The 27643-nt window shown below is 39.5% G+C and overlaps 5 protein-coding genes across 5 annotated transcripts; 3 read left to right on the top strand and 2 right to left on the bottom strand.

The window, feature by feature from the left end:
* Positions 1-454: 454 nt before the first annotated feature.
* LOC137725514 (DNA-damage-repair/toleration protein DRT111, chloroplastic) lies at positions 455-3653 on the bottom strand. The gene is made up of 2 exons (XM_068464227.1): positions 2659-3653; positions 455-1063 (listed from the first exon to the last, which is right to left on the bottom strand). The coding sequence occupies exons 1-2, from the start codon at positions 3502-3504 to the stop codon at positions 767-769; spliced, it is 1143 nt and encodes a 380-aa protein (XP_068320328.1). The 5' UTR covers positions 3505-3653; the 3' UTR covers positions 455-766.
* A 1855-nt stretch (positions 3654-5508) lies between these two features.
* LOC137725487 (uncharacterized) lies at positions 5509-13819 on the top strand. Its single transcript, XM_068464191.1, has 19 exons — positions 5509-5846; positions 6702-6805; positions 7496-7582; positions 7673-7748; positions 7851-7925; positions 8060-8113; positions 8586-8645; positions 8792-8908; positions 9193-9287; positions 9380-9582; positions 9772-9869; positions 10094-10197; positions 10278-10443; positions 10572-10694; positions 10856-10938; positions 11219-11360; positions 11915-11944; positions 12089-12159; positions 12727-13819. Exons 1-19 carry the CDS (start codon positions 5808-5810, stop codon positions 13334-13336), a joined length of 2337 nt encoding a protein of 778 aa, XP_068320292.1. The 5' UTR covers positions 5509-5807; the 3' UTR covers positions 13337-13819.
* Positions 13820-14830: 1011 nt separating this feature from the next.
* On the top strand, positions 14831-21006 carry LOC137726617 (30-kDa cleavage and polyadenylation specificity factor 30-like). Its single transcript, XM_068465555.1, has 7 exons — positions 14831-15510; positions 15897-16271; positions 17982-18144; positions 18253-18363; positions 18766-18834; positions 19595-19681; positions 19986-21006. Exons 1-7 carry the CDS (start codon positions 15104-15106, stop codon positions 20784-20786), a joined length of 2013 nt encoding a protein of 670 aa, XP_068321656.1. The 5' UTR covers positions 14831-15103; the 3' UTR covers positions 20787-21006.
* A 595-nt stretch (positions 21007-21601) lies between these two features.
* LOC137725807 (U3 snoRNP-associated protein-like YAO) lies at positions 21602-24990 on the top strand. Its single transcript, XM_068464601.1, has 7 exons — positions 21602-22148; positions 22657-22999; positions 23484-23708; positions 23804-24032; positions 24146-24324; positions 24419-24484; positions 24799-24990. Exons 1-7 carry the CDS (start codon positions 21727-21729, stop codon positions 24895-24897), a joined length of 1563 nt encoding a protein of 520 aa, XP_068320702.1. The 5' UTR covers positions 21602-21726; the 3' UTR covers positions 24898-24990.
* Positions 24991-25047: 57 nt separating this feature from the next.
* On the bottom strand, positions 25048-27297 carry LOC137725808 (accelerated cell death 11-like). Its single transcript, XM_068464602.1, has 4 exons — positions 27026-27297; positions 26711-26883; positions 25718-25863; positions 25048-25360 (listed from the first exon to the last, which is right to left on the bottom strand). Exons 1-4 carry the CDS (start codon positions 27206-27208, stop codon positions 25254-25256), a joined length of 609 nt encoding a protein of 202 aa, XP_068320703.1. The 5' UTR covers positions 27209-27297; the 3' UTR covers positions 25048-25253.
* Positions 27298-27643: the final 346 nt, after the last annotated feature.

Below are 27643 nucleotides of genomic sequence, written 5' to 3'. Positions count from 1 at the left end.
AACATGGAACGCCCAAGGCGAGCACTACGGTGGTAACAGCGACACCAACGCCGAGGCGTAGCGTGGTGAGTGTTCAACCACAGATTCTCCATGTTGTTTCCCCGCCTTCACCTCCACCACCACCACCAACCCCAGCAGCAGTATGAGCATCTACTCGTCATTGTACATGTATGGTGGCCACCACCAACTGCCGGAAGCCAGGGCCTCTAACAATACCATGCCGGTTGCTTCGCCTCCGCATCACCGCCCTTAGAACAATCCGTATCTTCCTTAATTCATATATATTATATGGTTTAGTTCATCCCATACTTTGAGTTAGGATATGAAATAGTTGGTGGCTATGCAGAGTATATGCCGTGCTGTGATGAATTTCTGCAATCTGATTTTCTTCTAATATATGCATTTGCAGTGTCAATTACTTGTTTCCTTGTTCGTTTTGGTTGGCAAGTGGAAAAAAAGAAGCTTAAAACCCTTAAAACAGTTTAAAAAATGGGGCCGAAACAGCCCGGAAAAAGAAAAAACCATTGTGGCACAAGGAATTGGTCAAGCATTCTAAGAGCAATAACCACCTTTTATGTGATTGTACAGTTACAGTGTTAAATAAGCTTGATCCAATCACAAAAATAAAGCTACTACCAGAGTTTGAATTCCACTAACACTGCTAGCAACACACGTCGTTAGTGGCAATGTCGAAATCAAAGCCTAGCTTATCTTTCTCAGTAACTACATATGCGGGAAAATAAGCTTGCATTTGAAACTCTGTAATTCAAGTAAAACCTGGGATTTCTCCTGGCATTGGAGCCAACTCGTTGTTACCGAACCTCTCCTCATCATAGAACGTGGCACGAACCACTCTGCCTCCAAAGTACCGACCATCAAGGTCAACCAATGCTTTAGTCGTTTCCTCAGACCTCTCAAACTGGATAAAGATCCTCACCGCCTCGTTCTCTGGAAAATTTGGCTCTGTTATCTCAAATATAAGCACCCGGGTCACTGTCCCATACTTTGCACACTCTGAAGCTACTTCATCTTCCAATTCATCATCCACCTCTCCAGGGCCCACCTTCAATAACAAAGCACATCAGCTTGAATTGCAATTAACCATCCATAAGAACAAGAAATCAATATAATAAATGGGTTGTCAAATAAGTTTAAAAAACACCGATTTCTTCTCCATATCAAATAGTCACCGTGTTAGTCTGTTTTCACGGATCAATAACTTTCACAGAAGAAAGCCTAGGTTAAGTTCGTTCATCAAATTCATTAGCTTCCCAAAGAATCCTGCAGCTTTTATAGAAAGAACAGGATTGGTGTTTACCATTAAACGCAACTTAACCAGTTGTACACCAATTTGACTAATATGGATACTTAGTTCAATCCATTTTTGTTCTTGCCCCCATACTCAACTACCCCTAAAACACTTGAAAGAACTTGGGCCCAAGATCTTCTGCAATTTTGTTCAAGGCTTGAAAAGTTTACAGGTAAATTCGTTCAGGGGTAAAATAATAATTAAAATTTTCAGTAAAACGCGGCCGTAGTCAGCAACAAAATGAGCGCTAATAGAATAACAATATTCTTGATGGTACCTAACGAACCTAACAAAAGAAACTTAAGCTCAGTTTATTTTTCAGTTGTTTCGGTCCAATGGCCAGTCCTAATAAAAGGTCGAAAGGTTGACAATTTTAATCCTAGAAAGAAAGTGTGCATTAAAAAGAAACTAAAGTTAAGGAGAAGTCATGGAACTACAAAATTGTTCTGTTCAACGATCTAAAGATGTAAAGACTAGACAGATTTCAGCAGTGGAGGTTAAACTTAATGTCCAGCTCAGGGAAAAGGAGGACATAAAAGATAGAATAGTTCAGATTATAGGAAGACCTAAAAGGACTTATGACTTTCTTTGAAGTAAAAAGATTGATAGGGTTTTACAGCTAAAAAACGTTGTGCTATAATTGTATGTATGGTTCGGTTCGGTTCCACAAACCATCAACCCCTTGAACAATGATACACAGGATATACGGGCAAGATATACAGGAAAAGAAAATGCAACCCTCTGGAGAGTTTACAGACTCAACATCAGTAGTGTACTAAGCTAACCTAACAATGCGCTCTAAAATTTACTCAAGCCCTGCAAAGCTTCAAGGTAACATGTAATGCCGTTCTTCGTTAAAGCAGCTAATATTGTATTAGCTAAGGAATCCTAAGCATAAAATTGTACATAAAAATGAAGAAAACATTATGCACCACTTATGTTTTAGATACAAGTCCGATTTCATACGTCACGTTTCCAGTGAAGCCCATTCATCAATCTTCCAAAAAAAAAATCACAACTCTCCAAGTCAATGTCTTACACAAGCAAAAACCTTCCAATCATACATGTGGTTTTACGTCGCCTCTTTTTCACACACCGTCTTCCACCCAGTTATAATTTTCCTAAAAGTGATGCCTCAAGTCCATGAAACTTTGATACGAGCCAATAAATTTTTGGCCATGCTAGCAGTAAATATATCCCAACAGCTGATTTGATTGTATAGTTTCTCAATCTAGCAATTAGCTATACTTCCGAGTCATAATTTAAAACGATTGTAAATCAAATTTTGTACCATCATCACTCAAAAGAACAAATTATGATGAGTGAAATTCCAAAAAGTATACGCATACCATGTTTCTAAGCAGCAAAACCCTGGTGGGTGGCCCGTTAAGGCTGACACTCTTCACCTTCTTCTCCGGCTTTGTTTCACTAGCATTCACAATCACCCCGGCTCGCCTATCCGTTTTCTTGGCCATCAAGGGAGTGGTAATCCCCTGCTCCTGCCTACCAAGCCCTTGACCCTGCTTCCACCCCATCTTCGCCATCATTCTTTGTGCCGCGGTCATTTGGCCGCCAGCCCCAAGCCCCAACCCTCCACTGTCCGACTTCCCAATGGTAAAACCATCTGGATTACTCGGCGGAGATGGGGACCTCGGAACTGACGGCGTTGCTGCCCCGCTCATCGCCGCACGCCTCCTCCAGGCTTCCTCACCCGAAATGTTTCTTGATTCTCCAAAATCCCTTTCCCTCTCCCTTTCTCTCTCCTCCTTCTCTCTTCTCTCCTTCTCCTCCTCCTCTTGCCGCCTCCTATCGAGTTCCCGCCTCATCTCGGCCTCCATAGCCTTCTTCTTCCTCTCCCTCTTGTACTCCTCATAGTCATTGGGCCTCGCCGGATCATACTCCTCCAGCACCGTCGACGTCACCCCAACCAGCTCAGGTCTCGCCACGTCATCGTGTATCACCGCCGGCGACAATGCAACCACCGGTGACGCTGTAATTTTCGGCTGCACGGAATTCGATGATTTAGGCTTGCTCTGTGCCTTTAGAATCGTCTGCGGCGGAGCGAAAATCGACGCTGGCTTCCGGAGTGTCTGCGGCGCCATTTTCGTGCTGCTCGACCACACCGTGCTGTTGCTGGGCTTCTCTTCCTCCGCCGAAGAGGGCGGAGGGAGGTCTCCGTACAACCCACCTAGCATTTAGACGACTACCCACTTTCTCTCTTCAAATACAGAGCTCTGAAAACCCCAGAGAGAATTGAAAGCCTGCTGATTGATGTGAATTTTGGGGGTTCTGATGGGGATTTGGTGGAAAATAAGAAAAGGGTTATGGGGGAAATCGGTGAAATTTGCGTTTTGGGGTTTGGATTCGGTGTGAGATTATAGATTGATTGGGATTATGAACAGAAAGAAGGGAAGGAAGGGAAGGAAGCGTACCAACAAATGAATGGCGGATGCAGGATGTGCAGCTACGTGACTCTGCGTGTGCTTCCCGGCTCTAGGAACTGAACTGAGGAAAGTATTGGTTACGAAATTCTTTGGCAAAATTGCACTAAGCAGTACCTGTAGTTCACTCGAATTATCATTTCCCCTCTTGTAGTTTTATTTTTGTTGCATTTCTCTTCTATAGTTTCGTTAATACAATTGTTTTTCTTTTGGTAAATTTAGCCCAATAGATGGTTGATTTACTCAAATCAGTCCTAAATCACACACCGTTTTCTGTCTAAAAAAAGATCCGAACGTAAAACTTACATGCCAAGGAACCTTAACGTAAAATTTTACTTTGACGATGAGTATCTAAAAGGAACCTTAACGTAAAATTTTCGGTACTGTTCATTTTAATGAAAAATTATATTTTTATACAAAAAACCAATCATGATATTATTTACTTTACCATTTATTTTGTCATTATCGTTAAAATTTAAAGTTTTCAAGCTATTTTCATTAGTTTTCCTTATCTAAAAATGTAGTTCAAAGGTTAAAAATATCGGCATGTTTAAAACACTTTTAAAATGATTGAAAATATTTTTAGATAAATATTTTTTTATTCTAAAAGTACTTGAAGTGCTTTAGCACCAATTATGTGGGGAAGTGATACATTCAGTCATGGAGAGTTCAATCATAAAGTGCGGAGGGAGCTTCAATTAAAGGTAGACGGACGAAGCAACATGCAAGTAAGGTAGAGTAAGTATCGTAAGACACTGGCGTCATAAGAGTCTTCAATGCTTAAGTTAGTAAAGTATGTTTAAGGCATCACATTGGGCGAGTTTAGTAGTAATATAAGTGTTGAACAATAATTAAGTTAGATTAGAGTCTTTTGTAGAGACGAAGTTGGAGGAACTTTTATGATTTGGCTAATGTGGGATTGAATGTAGTTAATGTGGCGCCCTGACTCAACACGGATAGCAAATGAGCGACTGCCACATGTTATGGCCTCAACTCGTGGGATTAGTTTCAATGTGCTTTTAGCATGAGTGTCCCAACAAAGACCTTTTAGCAAGTTAATGACGTTCTATAGTTGATCAGTGTTCAATAATTTTAAAGTTGATGTTATATGATACAAAACAAAACTATAAAATTCAAAATTCAAGCTTTAGCCATCGTATCTTAATCTTTATTGTTTTGCTCACATTCACAACTAAAGTTTGACTCTGATGACATGACTTCGATGATTGATAAAAACAAAGAAAAAGAGAAGAGTATTGAAAAAGAAAACTAACAAAACAAGAGATGGAAGGCATTACACCTGCACAAATTAGTCAATAAATGATCCCTTAAGCAAGTGCACAACAACACTCCAACCTTCCAACTTAGGAGAGCAACAAAATCTAGCCCCAAAAATTATAATAACGACATATTTTTAAGAGATTTTTCAATGTGTCAAAACGAAGTCGGCCCATCAAATTTCATAACACAAGTACTTAGAGACCTAAATTTATTTTAATTAGTTATACTATAGTATTTGGTATAGTGAGTCGTGTTTCCATTGTCATCGCAAAGTTGGAACAGCCATCCAAATATATATTTTTTGGTTAAATAATTTTTGTTTGTTAAATGTTTTTATTTTTATTTGTAAATAAATAGCCATCCAAATGATTGAAAAAAAAAAAAGCATAGATTATAAAACACGAAAAAGGAAAATAATATTTGGGAGCCATATAATAATTCAACCCTCCATTTCATTTCCAACGACACTCTCTCTCTCTCTCTCTCTCTCTCTCTCTCTCTCTCTCACACACCCCCGACCGCGATTGCAGGCTTCGTCGGGTTCTGCCATCTCTGTGCGGCCCTCGATTTAGATCCAAATCGAATCCGCGGATTCCAATTTCTAGGGTTTTTGCATCCCATGCTCGGATCACTTTCGGCGTTTTGGGCGGTTCGGCAATTGGTGAATCCTCGCTTTGGGGATTTTGTGAGGGGGCGCTAGGGTTCGTTTTCTGGGGGTTCGCAGATCCAAGTTCAGTTCGCCGCGACGAGGCCATTTTCGCTCCTCAATTCACACCATGTTCTGGCGTATGGCGGGGTTGTCCACGGCGTCTCCGGTGAGTTGTCCGACGTCGTTTTTGTTTTCTCTTGTTTTGTTTTGACATTTGGTGTGCGGGGCACGGTATTGGATTATTTATGATATGTTCGGATTGAATCTTGGTGAAGTTTGTTTGCTTGGTGAAGAAAATGTGGGATTGGAAATTGAAATTTGGAATATTTGGATCTTAAGGAGAGTTGTTATGTGTGTGCAAACTGCTGGGGGGTTGGCAATTGGGACTATGTTTGAAATTGGGCATGTTGTCTTTGGTTTCGGATCCGGAATTGGGATCAGTGGTGTAGTGGGAGCTATGAACTTTCTAATATATCACTTTGTGGCAGTCGGAAAACGCCATTGAAAAGATTATTTATTTAAATCTTACGGTTGGAAAGTAGTGGCAGCGTCTTTAGAACATAGTGGTTTTTAGTGTAGTAGACATGGATTTTTGTTAAGTCAGACCGTGGCAACACGTTACATGCCGGTTAGTAATTCGATAAGGGGTGTTTGAGGGTTGTGCAAGGTTTGGAGACTTTTCAAAATCCTATGATGCACCAAGCTTTAACCATTTTTGGGTGTGTGGTTTTCAAAATTGGATATGATTATATGCAGGCTTAAAAATAGGTTGTATTAATATTTTTGCATGATGTGCTTCCCTTGAATCATTCAATTATATCTGCGCTGATTTACATTGTGTCTTATGCCCTACCCTAGAAGGCTGGGATGGTCTCCAGCTGTCACCTGCGCTTGTTGGTTTACTATGAACTTGCTTTATGTGGTCCATACCATGGGTTTTCACTAATATGAAAACTAGCTCTTTGTTTGTTTCCTAGCCTAATTTATGTGTTTGTGTCTCTTATTTTGTTCTATGGTTCAGGTGGAGACAATTTTGGACAAGGATAATTTCACGTTGGAAGAGCTACTTGATGAAGATGAAATTATTCAGGAATGCAAAGCTCTTAATGGCCGCCTAATCAATTTGTAATGCTCCTTTCATTTTCTTACTGCCACTATATTTTTGACCTTTATTTTCTTTTCCTTGCTCCTTATTTATTCGTTGTACCTCAATGAGTGAGTTAATAGAGGGCTTCAATCTTTCTGCTTAGTGTCTTTGGGTAAAGGCTGCTTGTTGTGCATTTGTCAGAATAATTTTATGTTTTGTCATCTGCATGTATCAAAAGACCAACGTGTTGAAAGATGAAAGCAGGAATTCAACACATCCTTTTAAGAGCTATTCTCAAAATGATTCCTTATAATGGTTTGGGGTTTAGAGATGTGGGACTCTGATGTTGGCATATAGATGCAAATTCTTTGGTTTTGAATCAGAAATTTGGGCTTGAACTACTTGATTTCCATGCCTCAATGGTTTGAGATGTCTACCTTGGAAATGTCGTTTTTATTTTTTTTCCCTATGTAGATGGAATGTTTTTATTTTCCAAGCTTTCATTTGCATCCAATTTGAGCAAATCTTTTATTTCTCTGGCCAAAAAACATAAGATTGTCTAAAGACTCTAATTTGTCTTAAATATTTTACGTATAGTATTGTTTGCACTTTTTTAGTTGTGTTGTTTTCCTTTTATGCATAAGCTTCTGTAAAATCCCTGTAAAATTCCTTTTCATTTTTCAAGATATGTTAATATATTAAATTATTTGTGGTGCCCTACATTGCAGTTTGCGAGAAAGAGCCCAGGTTGAGCAACTAATCCGATACATAGTTGAAGAAGCTCCTGAGGATGCTGAAAAGAGACGAACTTTCAAGTGCGTTGCATTGAATGCACATGTAAACATTAGCATTACTGGTTTACTCTATCCATGTGATTGATCAAGTCCATTTGTTGTGTGATGCAGATTTCCTTTTATTGCGTGTGAGATTTTTACTTGTGAAGTTGATATCATACTCAAAACATTGGTAGAGGATGAGGAGGTTAGAAACTGTAACTATACATTCTGAATGACTCTGGTTGATAGTTTTAAGAATGTGTAACATATGCAACTTTTGATTAACTTGGTTATGTCATGTTGCCAGTTGATGAACTTGTTGTTCTCCTTTTTGGAACCAAATAATTCTCACAGCACACTCTTGGCTGGGTACTTTAGCAAGGTATTTTCTTGTTGAACTAAATGCTATCTTCATTTTTTGACATGAGAGTAGTTTTACCAAGGTAAATTATATATGTTTACTTGATGTTTAATTCCTTTCTCTTAGGTTTTACATTTTTAATTTCTTTATCATAGGTTGTTGTTTGTCTGCTGTTGCGCAAGACAGTTCCTTTCCTGCAGTATATTCAGGTAAGTCCATTATTGTTATTTTCAAAATCCTTTTTGCTTAGGTGTTAACTTTCTGAAATTTTGTCGTGATATGGGCCAATGGGTGTCTGAAATGCATTCTGGTGGATTAAAAGGTGAAAATTTGGGCTTACATAAGTTTCTTTGTAATTTCATAAAGTGGTGTCTGGTTGTGTGAAGAACTTTTAAATGCGACAGTCTGTTTGGCTTTTTGAGCCTTTGTCTGCCTGATAATTCTGTTGGTGTGTGTGTCCTTATAATTACTAGATGCATGACTTCATAGATTCATGTTCTCCTCAAACAGATTGAACCCAATATCCTCACTAACCATGATACGTGTATATTTCATTCTCTATTGAATACTTGCTATCACATCATATATCATGTTTAAGATAGTAAGAGGGTTAAGGTTTTCATGAGTTAATTTATTTGCTTTAGTTTCGAGCTGATCCACTGTTTTTATGTGCACATTCAGGGTCATCAAGATATTGTTAAGAAGCTAGTTGACCTGATTGGAATTACATCTATCATGGAGGTTGGTTGTAGACTGTTGTTTGTTTCTTTCCATATTTGAGCTTCTTTAATGCACTTCTTTTTAAACTTAGATGCAAAAGAAGCACATTAAGATTGTTAGCCTTACAGTTGGAGAATAGTTGAAAACCCAATTTATATGTTTTATAGGTTTTGATACGTCTGGTTGGTGCTGATGAACACATGTATTCTAATCATACGGAGGCAATGCACTGGATACAAGATACAGATGTCCTAGAGATGATTGTGGACAAGTTCAGCTCTTCAGTATGTGAATAATTTTACATTTAAGCTATATTCATGTGGTTGAATGACTAGACAACATGGGTTTCTTAATCATTCTTCATTATTATTTTTTATCTACATGTTTGAACAGAGAGGTTGTGTAAAGTCTGAATTTTTTAATTGCCTGTTGTAAAAAAAATAAATTTACTCAAATGTATTTGTTTTTGTTCTACACATTTTACTATATTACTATAGATGTTCTGTTTGATGTGGTTAAAGAATGTTGAGTGTTAATGAGCAAACTCTAATGATCCTGATTTCTACAGGATTCTCCTGAAGTGCATGCTAATGCAGCAGAGACACTTTGTGCTATAACACGGTTTGCTCCGCCTGGACTTTCTTCTAAAATCTCCAGCCCAAGGTAAGATTTGTTTCACATAATTATTGATTAGTGTTATACATGCATTTTCTTTATAGCTTCTTCATTAAAGTTCATTTGTGTATTTTGTGCAGTTTTATAGGAAGATTGTTTCGGCATGCTTTGGAGGACTCACGGCCAAAATCTGTTCTTGTTAACTCGTTGTCAGTATGCATCTCTTTGCTAGACCCTAGGAGGCAAACTTTGGGAACATATCATATGTATGGCCGTCAGATGACTCATGGATCCACAGTTACTGCTAATCCTGAAACTGTTGTGGGCATGCTGGAGAGCCTAGGTAAAGTTATCTCCTTTTGACTATGGTTTTTGCTTTTAGTTAAGTGTGAGCTGATATATGGCTGCTTTGCCTACACATTCATATGACCGTGCAGAGTTTCTATGCTCCTTTTTAATGGCAATAGGAATTTGAAGAGACTTTTTTGTTTATTTTCTTAAGGATTAAGTATTATCTCTTCTAATTGTTTAGGTGATTTGCTGAAGCTGTTGGATGTTTCATCGGTGGATAACACGCTGTTAACTACATATGGCAAGTTGCAGCCGCCTCTTGGAAAACATCGGTTAAAGGTGAATATTTTAATGGTCTTTTCAAGTTGTCCTTGCTCACTTTTAAGAATTGAGTTCTTTCTCCACAAAAGCCTTCCTGTATGATTGGACTGTTTGTTATGGATCATTTTTAGTTAAATGTAATAATCAATTAATATGTTTACAACCCCTTGAAACTTTCATAGTTTGTTTAAGGGTGATGTTTGTAGTTTAATTCTGTTTATTCTGAACATGGTACTCTTCAGGTTGTAGAGTTCATTTCAGTATTACTTACGGTTGGTAGTGAAGCTGCTGAGAAGGAATTGATTCGTCTTGGTGCTGTACAGAGAATTTTAGACTTGTTTTTTAAGTAAGTACAAAAGTTTTCATGTTTATAAAAAGACTGATTTGATACAAGTGCCTTATGCCGTGATTCTGTTGCCACTCCAGGTACCCATATAACAACTTTGTACATCACCACATAGAGAACATAATTGTGTCGTGTTTGGAAAGCAAGAATATTCCTCTTATTGAACATCTTCTTCGTGAGTGTGACCTTGTTGGAAAAATACTTCAAGCAGAAAAGAATTTTACATTGGCAGCTGACGCGGACAAGGTGGTGCTGCATTGTTTTGTATATTACTAATATCTTGCATCCAGATAGTTTATGTACTTATTATTTTATTTCGGTTAGTAGTTTATTGAAACCTATTTAAACATTGTCTTGTTTCATTTTTCTTTCAGCCAACTGTTCCTGCAGAGGGTAGATCCCCACCCAGAATAGGGAACATTGGACATTTAACACGTATATCCAACAAACTCATTCAGCTTGGAAATAACAATAGCGAGATTCAGACGCTGCTGCAGGTTTTTTATCTTTATTTTTTGTATTTTTTAGCCTTTTTAGTTTATGGAAAATAAGTATTCTGTTATCTATGACTGAATGGAAGAAACATAACGCTACCAATATTATGGCGCCTACTGTTTTCACTGTCAAAGTCATTTTTAGAGTTGTAATTATCTTGCAGGAGAACATCGAGTGGGCGGAGTGGCAGGCAAGTGTCCTGTCAAAGCGTAATACAGTCGAGAACGTCTATCAATGGGCCTGTGGGTATGTGCTTTTCCTCACAAAAGCAGTTGGTTTTTTCATGTCACATTTACCATTGATTTGCGGTGCCAGTTCTAAAGCTGTAGTAAATCACATATGGTTACTAGTGGACATCAAACATGATAGATGTGGTTTTATTCTAGTAAAATATTGCTTTTGTTGTTTGCTTCTTGATACAAAAGTAATTTATCAATGTGACCCTTTTCATTTCTTTATTACCTCTCCACTGTCCTTTGGGCCTCATGTTTTTAGCCTTTTAATTATGGTTAATCAACTGTAACAGGCGGCCAACTGCATTACATGATCGAAATAGGGATAGTGATGATGATGACTATCAAGATAGAGATTACGATGTTGCAGCTCTTGCAAATAACCTAAGCCAGGCTTTCCGATATGGAATATACAACAACGATGAGTTAGATGAGGTACCCCCTGATACCTGTGCTTATTTTATCATCCTATATCTACACACTTTACATTGTAAGAGACCGCCTGTGTTTTTTCTTTTCAAAATTTTAGATTAGAAAGTACCCTTTGCTTGGGTGAAAAGTATAAATGAAGAAGTTAGCAAATAGACCTGTTTAAATCTTCAGGAGTAATTTTCACTAACTATCGTCATATGCACATAGCTAGGAAGTACCACATAGAACAAATTTCCCTTTTTAAGACTAGACAATTTGGTGCCATTATAATTAGTTTTTTAACGTCTCTGTTACTGCATTTAATCTTTAGGAGAGCTATTACTCTATCCACATTTCCCCTGGAGCGTTTAGATGATAAAGTTGTCGGTTAATATTTTCAGCACCTGGAATTTTCGTTTCTTATCGCAACAGCTATGAAATTGAGTGGTGTCTCATTACATGGTCCTAGAGGGAATGGAAAGATGACAATGTCCAAAAATGTTCCAAACACTTTTGTCATTATTACTTTAATGTTGCTGTGATGATGATTATTGATATTAAGAATCTATGCTTTTCAGGGCCATGGCTCACTTGAACGGGATGATGAGGTATCAAATATGCTGCAATTTTACTCCATTCATTGAGCATGAATTTTTTTTCTTGTTATGTTTTGATGATATCAGTGTTGACTACTGTTTGTTTCTATATAAAACGGTTTTGCAACAATTCCTTACTATATAATTTTGGCACAGGATGTCTACTTTGATGATGAATCTGCTGAAGTTGTTATATCTTCACTGCGTTTGGGAGATGACCAGGAAAGGTAGGTGGAAAGTCCTTTAATCTTTACTCTTTAGATTCTATTAGGATATTTGGCAAGACAATACTACAGCATGAAGCTGTATGCAGAGTTTGATTGTCACAACTAAATCAATGCATGTAGGCTATTCCTGGCCATATTAGGAATATTTTTGCTCACCACTCTCATTTGATGGTGACAGCTCACCACCCTATTGATCACCATTAGATGATTCGAATTTCGAGATGTGTAGTGGATAGACACAAGTCTCAAAATTGAAACTCATCAAACGGTGATAAATAGGATGGTGAGCATTACCATCTCTTGAGGCTGGTGATAAAAAATGCACCCACCATAATGTCATGAATATTGAGATTTTATGGCTTATAATGCCGACTTTTGAAGCAAACAATTTTCTTTTCATGTTGTTTTCTTGGTTTATAGATCTTCGCATGGGTTATGTGATAGAGGGCCTAAACTTCTGAATGGAGACTCTTACTAGTAGTGTTATTGTGCATATCTAGCTTTCCTGATTATGTATATAATACAAGTGCTTTGAACTGCTTGACATGGTTGCCTTTCTGATTGCAGTGGTTCTCTGTTTACAAATTCCAACTGGTTTGCGTTTGAGGATGACAGGGCTGCCACTGATCGCTCAACTGGTTCTCTTGCTTCTCCATCACCAAATACGGTGGAGTCTAATGCTGTCAGTGGTGGCGGTGATGATGATGATGATGTCATTGTTGGTGAAGATGATGACTTGGTTGACACCGCAACATCTTCTCCAGAACCAGGAACAAAACCAGAAGATTCAGAAGTTGCCGTCCCCAACAATTCGCCAGAAGTGGGACCTGTTGAAACTGAAAAACCACCGGAGTGGGTTGAATGGAGGGAGAGTTCAGACTCTGGGGAACCATCTGATGTCCTCCCAAATGGTGAGCTTCAAACGGAATCTGCAGATGCAGCTAAATGTTCTCCGTCCTCTTCTGAGCCACTGATAAAAGATGATAAAGTTGTTACTGAGCCTCAAGCTGAATCAACAGTTGAGGGAACTTCAAAGCCGCCTGAGCTGTCAGAACCAGGCAACGAGAAGCCAAGTTCTGAGTCAACCACTTCTGATGCTGCAGCTGCCGACGTGGGAACAAAAGGCAGTCAAGAAGCGGCTGCAGGTGATAAAGAGAAAGACAAGGAAGGGAACTAATGTATATTCTTGATGATCAGTTAACTGGGCTAACTCATTACACCACGACAGTGATTGGGTGGGAGGTTGAATCTAGACACTTGGTTGGGCAAGGCGACTGTATCTATAGGGCCTTGCGCACATCATCGGAGTCAGTGTTGTTGAATAGGGCTGATGATATTTTTTCCCCACCTGTAAGAACTGATCTTGTCCTCGTTCTCTACTCTAGCCCCCCTCACGCCCTTTCTCCGGTTGAACATTGAGGAAAAGGGAAGGCGGTAGGTTCTCGTTTGCAGACCCTCGTAGCAAAGTAACTTTCATGTTTCATTAATTTGTCTACAGTTTAGGTGTTACAGAATTTGGATTTGTCACGCTCTCCCCGCTGTATTTTTAGCAAGAACTTGTCAATATATATAGTTGCCCTCTCCCTCTCCCACACTCCCTTTCTCCCCCCTTCTCTGAATATGAAAATTTATTTTGGAAATAAGTTCATTGATTGTCTGATGCTGTTTCTCGTTTTTGATCCGATGGCTTGCATTTCCGGCATTACATTTGTTCGCCGATGTACTGTTAGCGTTCGGACGCGGCATTTCCCGTCAGAATATTTTGTTATTTCAGGCTATAACTGGAAGAGCGTGAATTTACTGTCTTGTGTTGTGTTTACTGTAACTAGCAACGTTTCCCTTTGGCTGCCGCATTTTTGCGGCACCTGTTCTCTTGAAACTCCGTCACAGCCGCTGGTTTTCATTTGAAAAAGTGGACGGCCGAGATTCAATCAAGCCAAATGATGCGCATGAAAACAGAGAGGATACTCGCCGTTTGTGAGGATTCCGGAGATTTTTCAATCATATCCATTCATCGTACATTGTGCGGTTAATTTTTGTTAGGTATTGTTTATATTCAATTTTAAATAAAAAAATTTACAATGATTTCTAACTGCACAATATACAATGAACGAATGTAATTGAAGAATCTTCAAAATCTTCACAAAAATAATCCAGCGAGAATCCTCTTGACATGGAAACCATGCGATGGAGACACGACACAGTCCTTTTGATTCCTTCGTTGCTTGCTGCGCAATAGTCACCCATCATGATAATTTGATTTATAATTTCACTGACCAAAAGAGAAAAGTTTGATTTACAGTTTCAAAAAATATTCTTCAAAACAAACAAATAAAATCTTGGAATTTGTAAATAAGAAAATGTCCGCAAAATAAATTAAATGTCAACTACCAAAAACATGGAACGGACATTTAATATTTCTTATTGACCAAAAAGTTCTTTAACAGACGAAATGTAAATGTGACTTTTACGTTTTAAATTTGCATAACTATATTAATTATAAGTGAAAAAATACCACTAAATCGTAACGGTAGTATCTATGAGTTGTTGAACTTAAATAAAAAAAGAAAATGAAAGTAGCATCTCCCCAGATGAGAGGCCTTTCTCGTTTGGTTGGGCCAGACTGCTACTTTGCTTCCAACCCGAATTGGACGCAACGAGAACCCAAACCCGAATACCCGCCGAAATGTTTGACCCCGACCGCCCTAAACCCTTCCTCCTCTGCGCGTCCTGGTGTTGGCGCCCTTTGTTGCTCCCTGTTGACTGTCGAAACCGACACTCCTTCCTCCTTCATCATCCTAGATCCCCAAAACGCACGTTTCGCATCTCTGTCCCCTCTCTCATCACAATCTCTTAAACTCTAATTATCTGATCAAACCCCCAAATCCCAAATCTCCCAAACATCCACCCACCCTCACACCCAGACGAATACGAAGCTCGCCCAATGGAGGACTCGGACGGAGTCCTCAACTTCGACTTCGAGGGCGGCCTCGATGCCGCCGCCACCGTCTCGGCCTCTGCGGGCCCCGCCAACACGGGCCCAACTTCTAATTATTCCGTGATGCAATCCGACTCGGCCGTCACGGGGCCCGGCGGGGCGGGGTCCAACCAGGCCGCTGTGGCGCCGCAGCCCAATCAGAATGCGAACCGGATGGGTGGGCGGAGCTATCGCCAGACGGTGTGTCGTCACTGGCTGCGCAGCCTTTGTATGAAGGGCGATGCCTGTGGGTTCCTCCACCAATACGACAAGTCGCGCATGCCCGTGTGCCGCTTCTTCCGGTTGTACGGTGAGTGCCGCGAGCAGGACTGCGTGTACAAGCACACTAACGAGGACATCAAAGAGTGTAATATGTATGGGCTTGCTTTTCTCTGCCAATTTCCTGATTCATCTTTGTTAGTTTTTGGTTGAATTTGGTTGTTTCAACTAGGTGGTGATTCTGATCTTGAACTTAATGGATAGGTTAAAGTTGTACTGAATTGAGTTCAATTGTCGTATTGTGATATTGATGTTGTGGATTCCTTAGGAATTGTTGATATTGGTATTCTGCGATCATATGATTTCGACGATTCGAGGTTCATAACTGGAGGGTAGAAGAAACAAAATTATCTAAAGTTGCTGCTTCTCCTCATTATTTGAACTTCTTCATCCCAAATATTGGAGTCTAGTTTCGACGTGAATAAAACCATGAATTTATCGAAGTTTTATTTGTTCTTATGGAAGGGTTTTGTCATTGTAGGTACAAGTTGGGTTTTTGTCCAAATGGTCCTGATTGCCGGTATAGACACGCAAAGCTGCCAGGACCTCCACCTCCAGTGGAAGAAGTCCTTCAGAAGATCCAGCATTTGAATTCTTACAATTACAACAACTCAAATAAGTTCTATCAACAAAGGAATGCTGGTTTTCCCCAACAAGGAGAGAAGTATCAACCTGCACAAGCACCCAACAATTTTGTGGGAAAACCTACTACAGCTGAGTCTGGGAATGTTCAGCAGCAGCAACAGCTTCAACAAACCCAACAACAGGTTGGCCCCGCACAGACACAAAATCTTCCTTCTGGCCTAGCTAATCAGGCAAATAGAAGTGCATTGCCTTTGCCTCAAGGAACATCTAGGTTTGTTCAGAGTCCCAAGGTTTTTTATTAGGTTTTGTAAATCAGTTTCTGTATTCTTTTATGGACATTTTTATAAGAGAGAAATTTTTTGGTAAATAATTTCCCAAAAAAGTTCTGTTCACTTCTATTGGCTGTAACTAGCTTCCTTTAAACCTACACTAGCTAACTTTATAAATAATTACTCTGTACAATTTATATTTGACCATGTTATGTACGGGTTTTGCTTCATATGTACTTTACTTTCTTTTTATGATCTGTACATGGGGTTGCTTTCTCCCATTAAGTTCTTGACCTATTTATACTTTGTTATTGGAAGATGTATGATTCTATTTTTCCGTTCTACAGCAGTAAGGAAATATGTGGCAAGACTTACTTTTGTGGGTGCAATAGTGCAATAAGAAACAGCTGAATAACTCAGTAAATTTCACTCTTATTTGGTGCTAGGAAAAAAGTTTATATCTTTATCTCTGGGATGTGGTATTTGTTGCATATGGCTGTAGCGTGTTAATTTTAACTTGCTTGAAACACTCTGGGAGACTCCCAAAGGAAAGAAAGTGTAAGACAGTTCTGAACTCTTAAGTAGGGTTTAAGCTTGACATGTTTGGCTTATTACAAGTTTACAACTGAAAAAATTAGTTGTCTTGTCAGCAGGTAGGGAGGGAAGAGGGTAGTAAAGAACTGGGTACTCAAAGCAAATGTATTTTGATTTTTGAGTTGCAATAAGAAGCAAAAAACTCTCCGTAAGACAATTGGAGTGTGCAATGGTGCCTAGATAGATTCTGATGTATGTCTCAGGGCATATCAGGATCGTATTTCTTAAGTTGCACCTTGGCTGAATAAGATGTTGTATCTTGATCTTCCAGAACTAGAAGTCCAACCTACCAGTGATTTTGTTGATGAGGAAGTTCCATAGAAAAATAATTGGATGAGTTTTGTGCAGAGTTTGGGGGCGGGTCCTCTGTTGTGGGTAAACTGGAATCCCGACTCTACAAACCTGAGGAAGGGCTGCGCAACAATAGTAGGGGTGTTAAGTCCAAAGTTTTTTGTTGTGCTAGCAGGAATGAAAGTGCATGAATCCCATCCCATAATGAATGGTTTGGTGGTGTGTTGAGTTGTAGGGTCCAAATACATGTTCTGTCAAAGAGCATTCAGATTCGGGAACATACTCTGACCTGGCTATGCAGAAAAGTTCCCGGGGAACATGAGTCAAATATGTACCGGCCGTCAAACTGCATTTGGTATTGTTGGGGGCTAAGGTGCTACAGATATAGGTTGTGAATCTCAAAAAGCTTGTTTGATAGTAATCTTGATTGTTTGTTCCACAATGTAGATTTGGGCCATCTAGATAAAGTTAGAAAAGTTCAAATATGTGGGTGTCATATCAGTTTAAGCTGCTTGATATTTGCTACCAAAGTGTTTGCATCAGTGCTTACTACTCACCGTTAGTTTTGGAGTTATGCTGTATGATGGCTGTATAGGTTCAAATATAAAAGTGCCCTGCCAACCTGCTTTCTGATTTTTTCAAATGTCAAATTGTGATAATCATCTTCCCATCAAATTTCGTAATGTAGTAGTCAATCGTCATATCATTCTTCCTACCTAATGAAATCTCTTGACTGTTTCTCTATCCATGTTTCACTCTTCTTCCCAATTAGTGCACCCGTTTTATTGAATTGGATATACTTATTTACTTCAAACATCAAACCTTAGGTATTTTATTGTTAAAAGTTGCAACCGTGAAAATTTGGAATTATCTGTACAACAAGGAGTATGGGCAACTCAAAGGAGCAATGAGTCCAAACTTAATGAAGCTTTTGACTCTGCTGAAAATGTGATTTTAATTTTCTCAGTCAACCGGACTCGACATTTCCAGGTAGGATTGCAAATTGCATCCCATTGTGTTTCACATTGCTTACTATTTTTAGTTATGTTAAGTTATCTACTGGGGGTGCTAGAATTAAATTCACCTATTCTTTGCTAGGGTTGTGCAAAGATGATGTCCAGAATTGGTGGGTCAGTTGGTGGAGGGAACTGGAAATATGCACACGGAACTGCACATTATGGGCGAAATTTCTCTGTCAAATGGTTAAAGGTATATTTTTGGTATACAAACAAACAGACAGGATCCTACAAAGTTTCTTGTTAGAATTATCAAGTCTGTTTTATTATTACTGTTCTTCTCACTCTTACTGATTGGCATGCTAATGAGTGTGCCTTGGTTTTTCGGCTCCTTATTGGCTATAGTGACAGTATTTTTTTTATTTTCTTGAGGCTTGTATCTTAATAGTTAATTCATTCTTTCGTTTATATGTTCTCACATTGTTGGTTTGAATCAAGATTGGAGTTGTTTGTACTTGTATCAGCTTTTAAGTTATGTGGACTTCACTCTTTCATTTCATAACATTTAAACCTAAACTCCCATCTGTGTGCCCACTTTGAGTCAAGTTGCAGTTGGGATAAGATGTGATGTCTAATTGCAGTTTCTTTGATGCAGCTATGTGAACTGTCCTTTCACAAAACTCGTCATTTGAGGAATCCCTACAATGAGAACCTACCAGTGAAGGTACAATCAGGAGCCCTAAAACTATAGAAATCGCAGTTGATAATTCATAATATAAACACTATTTGATTTTTGTCTGTTCTGTCTTGATTGATTTGAAATCACCCAATTTATATTTCTGTCAGGATTTTCAATATGTATCGGTAGGCTGCAGGTTTGTCATGCTAATCCATGATTCAACCAGCCAAAACGTGTTCGTACATTTATAAAAGACATACTTTATTAATTAGAATGGAAGTTACAATCCAGGGGACTCGGAGTCTGCTGAACGGTCTGGAGTACCAAGCTTAAATTGATGACCGAAAACCTCAAAAATAGTATAATATATTGTATGACTAAATGTACAATCCATGAATATATCTGTATGCATGTATTTTGTAGGTCCTTTTGTGGTTTGTCTGCGCGTGTGTGTGGTATTAACAAATAAGTCGGCATTGTTTAGAATCATACTGAAGAGTCATTGTATAATGCCATGATGTATCTTGGCCGGGTGCTTCTTAAAAATATAAGTGTTGATGCGAAAAATATAATTGTTGATGCATCACTTGGAGCTTAAATAGAACTAATCTGATAGAATATTATGTTAATAACTTCTTTATGTGCGCCTATTTTTTATTAGCTGTTTAACCATGCATTTTTACCTGCAGTGATTACTATTGTCGACATGTATGCTTGCTGATGTGCTACTACTTTCTGTAGACATACCTTAAGAGTCAAGACGGAAAAAACTTTTGAGCTTATTGTTATGCTTGTACTCTTGCAGATAAGTAGAGATTGTCAAGAGCTAGAGCAATCCGTCGGTGAGCAGTTGGCTTCCTTGCTTTATCTTGAGCCAGATAGTGAACTTATGGTATGTTCAAAGTTTACAGAAACTAGTTAAATTTTGGGAAATAAAATAGAAATTAAAGAAAAAGGGTTAAAAAGGAAAGAAATAAAAAAGAGTTAGACAATGTCTATCAATTATTTTAACTTAGGAATTTATGTCTATATTTCTCCTTAGTTTTCATTTGCGTTGCCCTTAAAATTAGTCAATTTTACTGGGGCAGCACAAGATCTGTTTTGCACTATAATGTGTTCTTTGCTTTTCATTTAATGTTCTAGAATGGCCAAAGCTCGACGGAATCTGAATGTTGTTTATCGTTGCCTGCGTACAGGCAATTTCGATTGCAGCAGAATCAAAACGTGAAGAAGAAAAAGCAAAGGGAGTCAATCCAGAGAATGGTGGTGAGAATCCAGACATTGTCCCATTTGAGGACAATGAAGAGGAGGAAGAGGAAGAAAGTGAAGATGAGGAAGATAGCTTCGGTCAAGTTCCCGGAGCAGGAAATGATGGCAGAGGAAGGGGCAGAGGAGGGGTCATGTGGCCACCTCACATGCCTCTACCAAGAGGTGGCAGACCTATGCCCGGGATGCAGGGTTTTCCCCCAGGAATGATGGGTCCTGATGCAATGCCCTATGGCCCTGACGGATTTGTTATGCCAAATCCTTTTGGCATGGGCCCTCGGGGTTTCAATCCGTATGGTCCCAGGTTTTCAGGTGATTTTACAGGGCCCAACCCTGGCATGATGTTCCGTGGAAGGCCACAACCTGGATTTCCGCCTGGTGGGTTTGGGATTATGGGTCCTGGACGAGCACCATTTATGGGAGGCCCCCATCCAGGCCGAGGTGGTCGGCCAACTGGTATGTCTCCAATGTTTCCACCACCCCCGCCCCTATTAACTCAAAACCCTAACCGGATGCAGAAGAGAGATCCAAGGGGATCTTCCGGTGACAGGAGAGGACAAGATATGACAGGTTCGGCTGGGGGACCAGATGATGAGGCACATTATGGTGCTGGAAACAACTCTAGAAATGATGACAGTGAAAGTGAGGATGAGGCCCCGAGGCGGTCGAGGCATGGAGAGGGAAAGAAGAAACGGCGAGACCCAGAAGGAGATGCGACCTCCGAGCACTAGCAGCTCAGCCACTAACGACGAAACCCGTTTTCTTTCTTAGGCTTACCGGTTTCTGAGAAACGATCGGACGATCCATTCTTGATATATGGATTCTTTTTTGGTGCTGAAGGAAACTTAGATGTTTAAACAAGTTTTCCTGATTACATTCTCATACTCTGATGTTTCTGTAATTGTATACTGCTAAAGGTGATTAATCGGTTTGTGAAAACTCAGAACTTGATATTCAGAGAGAAAGCTGGAAGTGTTTCTGGGTTCAAAAATGCACTTGAATCGCTTTCTGACCGAGGCAAGCGTTTTTATTAAAAGTACTTTTGAGCAGAAGTATCCTTAAAAGAAACAGTTTCAAACGAGCGACATCTCAAATTATTGGTGCTGTGGCGGGATAACCTTCACTAGAGGAACTGTGAAGGCAGTCACGCACACATGCACGGTTGGATCCATTATGAGCTCTATACATGTTGATGGTCGGCACGTGTGAATGACCGTTTATACATAATTTAATCTTCTCATTTGTAACAACATAGAGATTTTCAACTTGCACTCTTTTAATCAACTGACATGTTCGAAGTCTACTACTCAACCTTTAAAATAAATAATGGGCAAGTTAATTGATATCGTGGTGATACGAATTATTTGATTAGTGCATTTCAAGGGTAAATTTGGAAATTTAAAGAAAATCGTAAAATCCATATCCTTGCCTCCCGGGTCCTAACCCGACGTTACAAAACATTGGGCCGAGAAATTAGAATCCGGATCATTATAAATGGATATGTTGGGTAAACCCCCGACCCGAATTTCTAACACCATAACAAAGATGTCCCTCACCGTCTTCTTCGCCGCTTAAACCTTAAACCCTAAACCAAAACGCAAAACCCTAGCAATCCAGTGCAAGCAGCACCATTTCCGATTTCCCCTCGCATTCCGTGCATTGATTCCGATCATGAAGAACAAGAAGAGAGGCGGCAGCTCAGCTCCCAAGGGACCTAAAAAGGGCAAGGCTTTCTCTCTCGACGATGACCCCTTCTTCGGCGCCGAATCCAAGAAGCGCCGGAAAGTCGAGCTCGATGAGATTGAGAGCGAATCCGACGCCGACGTTGGGTCGGACGGCGAGGGCGGCGGGGAGGAGGCGGAGGAGGAGGAGGAGGAGGCTGTAGTGGAAACGGCAGACGAGAAGAGGAATAGGCTTGCGCATGAGTTTTTGGAGAACACTCGGGAACTGCTGAGGAGGGCGAAGGAAGATGAGGATGATGATAGTGGTGAAGAAGATGTGAAGGAAGGCGAGATGGACTCACTTGTTGGCAAGATGTTGCAGCAGCAGCAGCTCGAGGACAGCGGCCGAGCTCGCCGTGCCATTGCTTCTAGGTAATCACTGCTTTTTTACCTTCTTTTCTTTTGCTTTTCAGTTGAAATTGCTTTTATTAGAAGCTTTTTATCTGCTTTTGGTGTTTTCGGTTCCTTGTTTTTCAGCACTTCTAGTTTCTGTGTCAATTTTCCTTCGGTTTGTGCCGAAATTTGGTTTGTCCGTGTCTGTTATTTTGATAGTTTTCTTAGTGACTAGATTGTAGATGTTGTTATTGTTTCAAAACTTGACCAAATTGAAGTGGCATTTGATCGGTATTCAGATTCAAAGTTGTGAGCTTTATGCATTTCGTTCTTGGTTTAATGGTACTTCGATCATATTCTATCATGTTACCATCAGCTTTCTTGCTTAAGCATTTTCTTGTTTGACACTTTAAGCTTGATGGGTATCTTGGAAGTAGTTTTTTGTTGTTGCATATAATGGAGAAAAGTATGCTCGCATATCGATTATTTAATATGTTACTTTGTGGTACCATGTTTGTAATTCTCATGTTCAATTCTCTCATTTTAGGGTTAAAAAGCCAGAACCTACTGATGAATTGCGGATATTAGTGAAGCATCGACAACCTGTTACTGCTGTGGCTCTGTCTGAGGTTGACCTCAGGGGCTTTTCCGCTTCTAAGGATGGCACCATTCTACATTGGGATGTAGACAGTGGGAAAAGTGAAAAGTATCTATGGCCTAGTGATGCAGTATTAAAGTCCCATGGGGTCAAGGATCCACAAGGTCGAGCTAAAAAGCATAGTAAACATGTTTTAGCACTAGCAGTTAGTTCTGATGGTCGGTATTTGGCAAGTGGGGGATTAGATCGCCATGTTCATTTGTGGGATACTCGTACACGAGAGCATATTCTGGTAAATACGATTGATTTCTTACTTTTAGAATAATATATTAATATTTGGAAAAATGTTGAGTTTAAACTTAGTTCAATTGGTCAGGATAGAGGAATGCGGTTGAGTCGTTGACCTCTCATACTATAAGGAAAGTTCAGTAAAAGTAAAATCTCTAGTGCTTTGTGGCTTATATGCAAATCATGTATGAATGACCTAATTTATTTTGGCAAAAGCCGCATTATCTGTAAGCTGACTCATCTGTCGTCCATATATTGGGATGCATTGTCATGTTAAAGACACTGATGAGGTTTTCTATATAATTTATGATAGACAGTCCTGTGGAAGTATTGTTTGTATGACAGTAAAATATGTGATCTTATTATGCACATACACTCTGCACTTCTCTCTCCAAATTTTGTTAGAAGCTACATTTGTAAATCTGAAAAGGTTTTATGTTCTGTTCTTAATCAATTTTTATTTTTTATTTTTTTTTATTTGTGAACAGGCTTTTCCAGGTCACAGGGGACCTGTTTCATGTTTAACTTTCAGGCAAGGGTCTTCAGAACTGTTTTCTGGTTCATATGATCGAACAGTTAAGATATGGAATGTAGAAGATAGAGCTTACATTAACACATTATTTGGTCATCAAGGTGAAGTTTTAAGTATTGATTGCCTACGGAAAGAAAGGGTATTGACTGTGGGACATGATCGAAGTATGCAGTTATTTAAGGTAAGAAGTAAATACTTTATTTTGTTTTGGGGAATGCTTGTAAATAAAACTTAATTCAAATCACGTTGGCGGATCGTTTATTACCTGAAACACAGGTCCCAGAGGAGTCTCGTTTAGTATTCCGTGCCCCTGCATCTTCTTTGGAATGTTGTTGTTTTATTAGCAATGACGAATTCTTATCCGGCTCTGATGATGGAAGTGTTGAGCTTTGGGACATGCTACGGAAGAAGCCTGTTTGCATAGCTAAGAATGCTCATCCTCTGTTGGCTGCACAGAAAAATGCTGAACCAAAGGATGGTGATAGAATCCCAAATGGTCACATAGGTAAATTTATACCAAACACATTAAGTTTTTCTGGCTTCAAGTCGTATGCTGTTAACACTTGTCATCCCAGTCAGTTGTGTTCTAATGGGATGGTATTGAATTCTGTTGTACAGAAAATGGTAACCACACTTCTGAAAGTTACGATTGTTCATCAACAAATTCTTGGGTTAGTTCAGTCGCTGTTTGTAGTGGCAGCGACCTTGCTGCATCAGGAGCTGGTAACGGCTCTGTTCGATTATGGGCTATTAAAAGCGAAAGCAAAGTGATTCAGCCGTTACACAACATCCCACTGGTATGCCAAATCAATCATTAAAAGACCTTGTTTGCTTCTTGTAAATCAAAATTTAACAAGTTTTTTCTTTCCTCAATATTCTTGTTCCCTGCAGGTTGGATTTGTGAATTCGTTAGCTTTTGCAAAATCTGGACAGTTTCTAGTTGCAGGAGTCGGGAAGGTGACCTTTCTTTTCTTTTCGATTTTCCCTTCCTTCTCTTCTTGTATTTGCTTTTCTTGTATTCCTTTCAATTTCATCAACTGAAAGGAATGTTCGACTAATGTTCGACCATAAGATTGAACTTCGTGGATACGAAAGCTGAAGCATTAATTGTGAAATCCAGTGTAAAGCTGCTAGAGCTTAAATTTTGCTTCCTTTACTATTTCATCGGGATATTTATAATCCAGCGTCCATTTTCTTCCGTTGCGTTTCCATGTTGTTCACCTTACGGAAACAATCTCAGCTTCTAACATCGCCGATTACCCTTGTGACAGGAACCTCGTCTAGGAAGGTGGGGACTTAACCCGGCTGCTCGGAATGGAATCGCAATTTATTCCCTTAACCTTTCATCAGAAGATGCAAATACTCCCTAAGCTCTCAATTTTGACAATCATGTATTCTTGCATCTCCCAATTTTGACTACGTTGAGTTGATGAGTTATATGAAATGATGTTCTTTTGTATTCATGCGACGAGGAGGCCGGCATTCCTCTTTGCACATTAGAATCAGAAATCGAATTGTAGAAGACGGTTGTGGCGATGTATAATCCACCGTCCTCTTCGAACAGGTCATAACAGCGGCGCTGATATAATCTCATTCGAAGATAAATACACATTCCCAATGCAGTTGTAAACAGAAACGTTTATCAGCATAGCTTACAGTTTGGTTAGAAATGACACAGCTTACAGTGTCAAGAACAAATCTCTGTAAGTACAATGCAAGTTCTGCTCTACCAATCTATGCCCAATTTCCTCGAATGGAAGAGTTTGTCGATGTACAGAATTAGAGGTGCCGAAGCAGCGATGTAACTCTGCATTTGAACTCTTGCTGAGTTCTCTGAAAGCAACAAAGTGGAAGGCAAAGAGCGGTGTTAATACGAGGCTAGTCAAGTTATAACAAAACAAGTAAAAGTTTCTTCGAAACAAGGAAGATAAATCGAAACCACTCCAAGGTTTTTCCTCCCCCGTCTCACAATCCATTGGCAAAGTGACATACTTGGTAGGCGGTAAGTGTTTAACATGTCGACGCTAGACCTCAAAGCATCTAAAACAGTGTACAAAGATACGCAATGTGAACGATGGAAAGCTTCGTATTCAGAAGTTATCCAAATGCAACTCTTATTGCAGCCAAATCAAACGCTTTGTTGAGATAAAGAATTTAAGAAACGAATGTAGTATCTTGTAATACACTCACCATCTTCATTGAGTTTATTCAGTAGTTGTTTCTTAGTTGGAAGCGCATACATCCCTGCAGCAACAGCTTTCCTGATGACCCATCCATGGTGGGGAGCAAACACCTGTGCATAAGCCTTGGAAGCTGGATCCTTCAGAGAATTTCCCCTTTCATTCGAAAGTAAGGAAATGTCAGTACAAATAATGTTTCTTCAGCATCCACATAATTTTGTATGAAATTCAACCTTGACCGACCGCTTACCCGAAGTGAATTTCACTTTGGCTCTGTTTAAATGTTTACGTTAAATCAAACGTAGCAATGACCACACAGTCGCCATTTAAAGTTTAAACCTATTTAACAGAAGCAAATAAAAGAAAATACATTCTCGCCCAAAGCATAACGCACGGTGGCTGCAGCAGCTACAAACAACAAATGAGATGCAGCAAATGGAACACACCCATGAATGATTGTACAACTACTGCATAATGTTAGTACAATTTAAACACATAATGTTACTTCAGCATCCAAACGTATCAATAACCAAAATGTTAAATGTGTATGTTAAAACAAACGTATCAATAACCAAACGGTCGCCATTTAAAGTTTAAGCCAATTTAACAGAAGCAAATCAACGCAAATACATTCTCGCCTTAAGCATAACGCCCGGTGGCTGCAGCAGCTACAAACAACAAATGAGATGCAGCAAATGGAACACATCCATGAATGATTGTACAACTACTGCAGCTGCTTCGCGTTATGTTTCCAGCAAGAATATATTCGACATCGTATTCTTTCTACGCTTAAATTGGTTTAGATAGTGTTCACTTGATGCAAAAATTGAAGGAATGTCTAACAGTTGCAGTCCATATGTGCAAAAGTTCGTAAATTTATGGCGCAAAATGTAGTCTTCCAAGGATTTTTTGTTCGCAAACAGTCCCTATTAAGTTTGATATAATCCCAGCTAACTTTGTACTGAAAAGCTTATTAATTTAAGTGGATAATATTAATACGTACTTGGTGACTATAATTTGCTCGAAGAGCACTCTAACCATGTCGATCCCACGCTTCACTCTCAACAAATTCCTCGAATGACTACCGCCTTTTCTCACGCAACCCGCTTCAATATCGCGATCGAGCAAAACCTGCAATGTCGATATTGAATTCGACGCCTCCGACAGATCATGGACCTGTTACAATCCAGAAACTGATCAACTTGAAGCAAATGTTTCAGATTTTGATTTGAGCTCGTTTCTGTGATTTTCTCGGCAACCAAACAGAAAAAAAAAGAAAAAAAAAAAGAAAAAAAAAAAGGAAAATGGGATCCCGTACCTTGGCGACGTAGTCCATCTCGGCGAACTTAAAGGCGATGCCCAAGCAGCCGAACAGAGGCGAAACGAGCGAGCACGCGCGAGAGAAGGGAGCGACCTCGACTTCCGCCACTTGGGAGTTTACGGCTGCCTCCAGCTCTTTGAATGCTTCCGCTATCTTCCTCAGCGGCTTCTCCTCCGCCATTGCAGGTCTCTCTCTCTCTCTCTCTCTCTCTCCCCTCTCTTTCTCTCTCTACAGGTATTCTCAGTGAGTCTTTTGCTTTTGTGCCGGGAAATGTTCGTTTGCTTTGCTGCATACCAATGCAGTGAGGACGAAGAAATGAATAAAATAATTTGGAGATGTTTGGACACGTGTAAGTCTATGCTCCTGTTCGAGATTAGAATATCCTTACGTCGGACTAGGATGAACATTTATCCGTGTTTTGTCATTTTACAATTTTACCCACTAGTGACTGTGCAATAACCCCGTAACGAATGGTGAATTTAGTCAATTAACGTAGCTGTATAGTGACAACGATATCATACTGGCAATAATTGCTTCTCATTTCGGTTGGGAATAACTGTTAAAAAGTCTGCAATTTGTTGGCCAAGAAGATATATTTAATGGGAACCGGATCTC

Source organism: Pyrus communis, chromosome 2, assembly GCF_963583255.1.
Source record: "Pyrus communis chromosome 2, drPyrComm1.1, whole genome shotgun sequence".
Taxonomy (NCBI): Eukaryota; Viridiplantae; Streptophyta; class Magnoliopsida; order Rosales; family Rosaceae; genus Pyrus; species Pyrus communis.
This window is presented reverse-complemented; position numbering and strand designations above follow the sequence as displayed.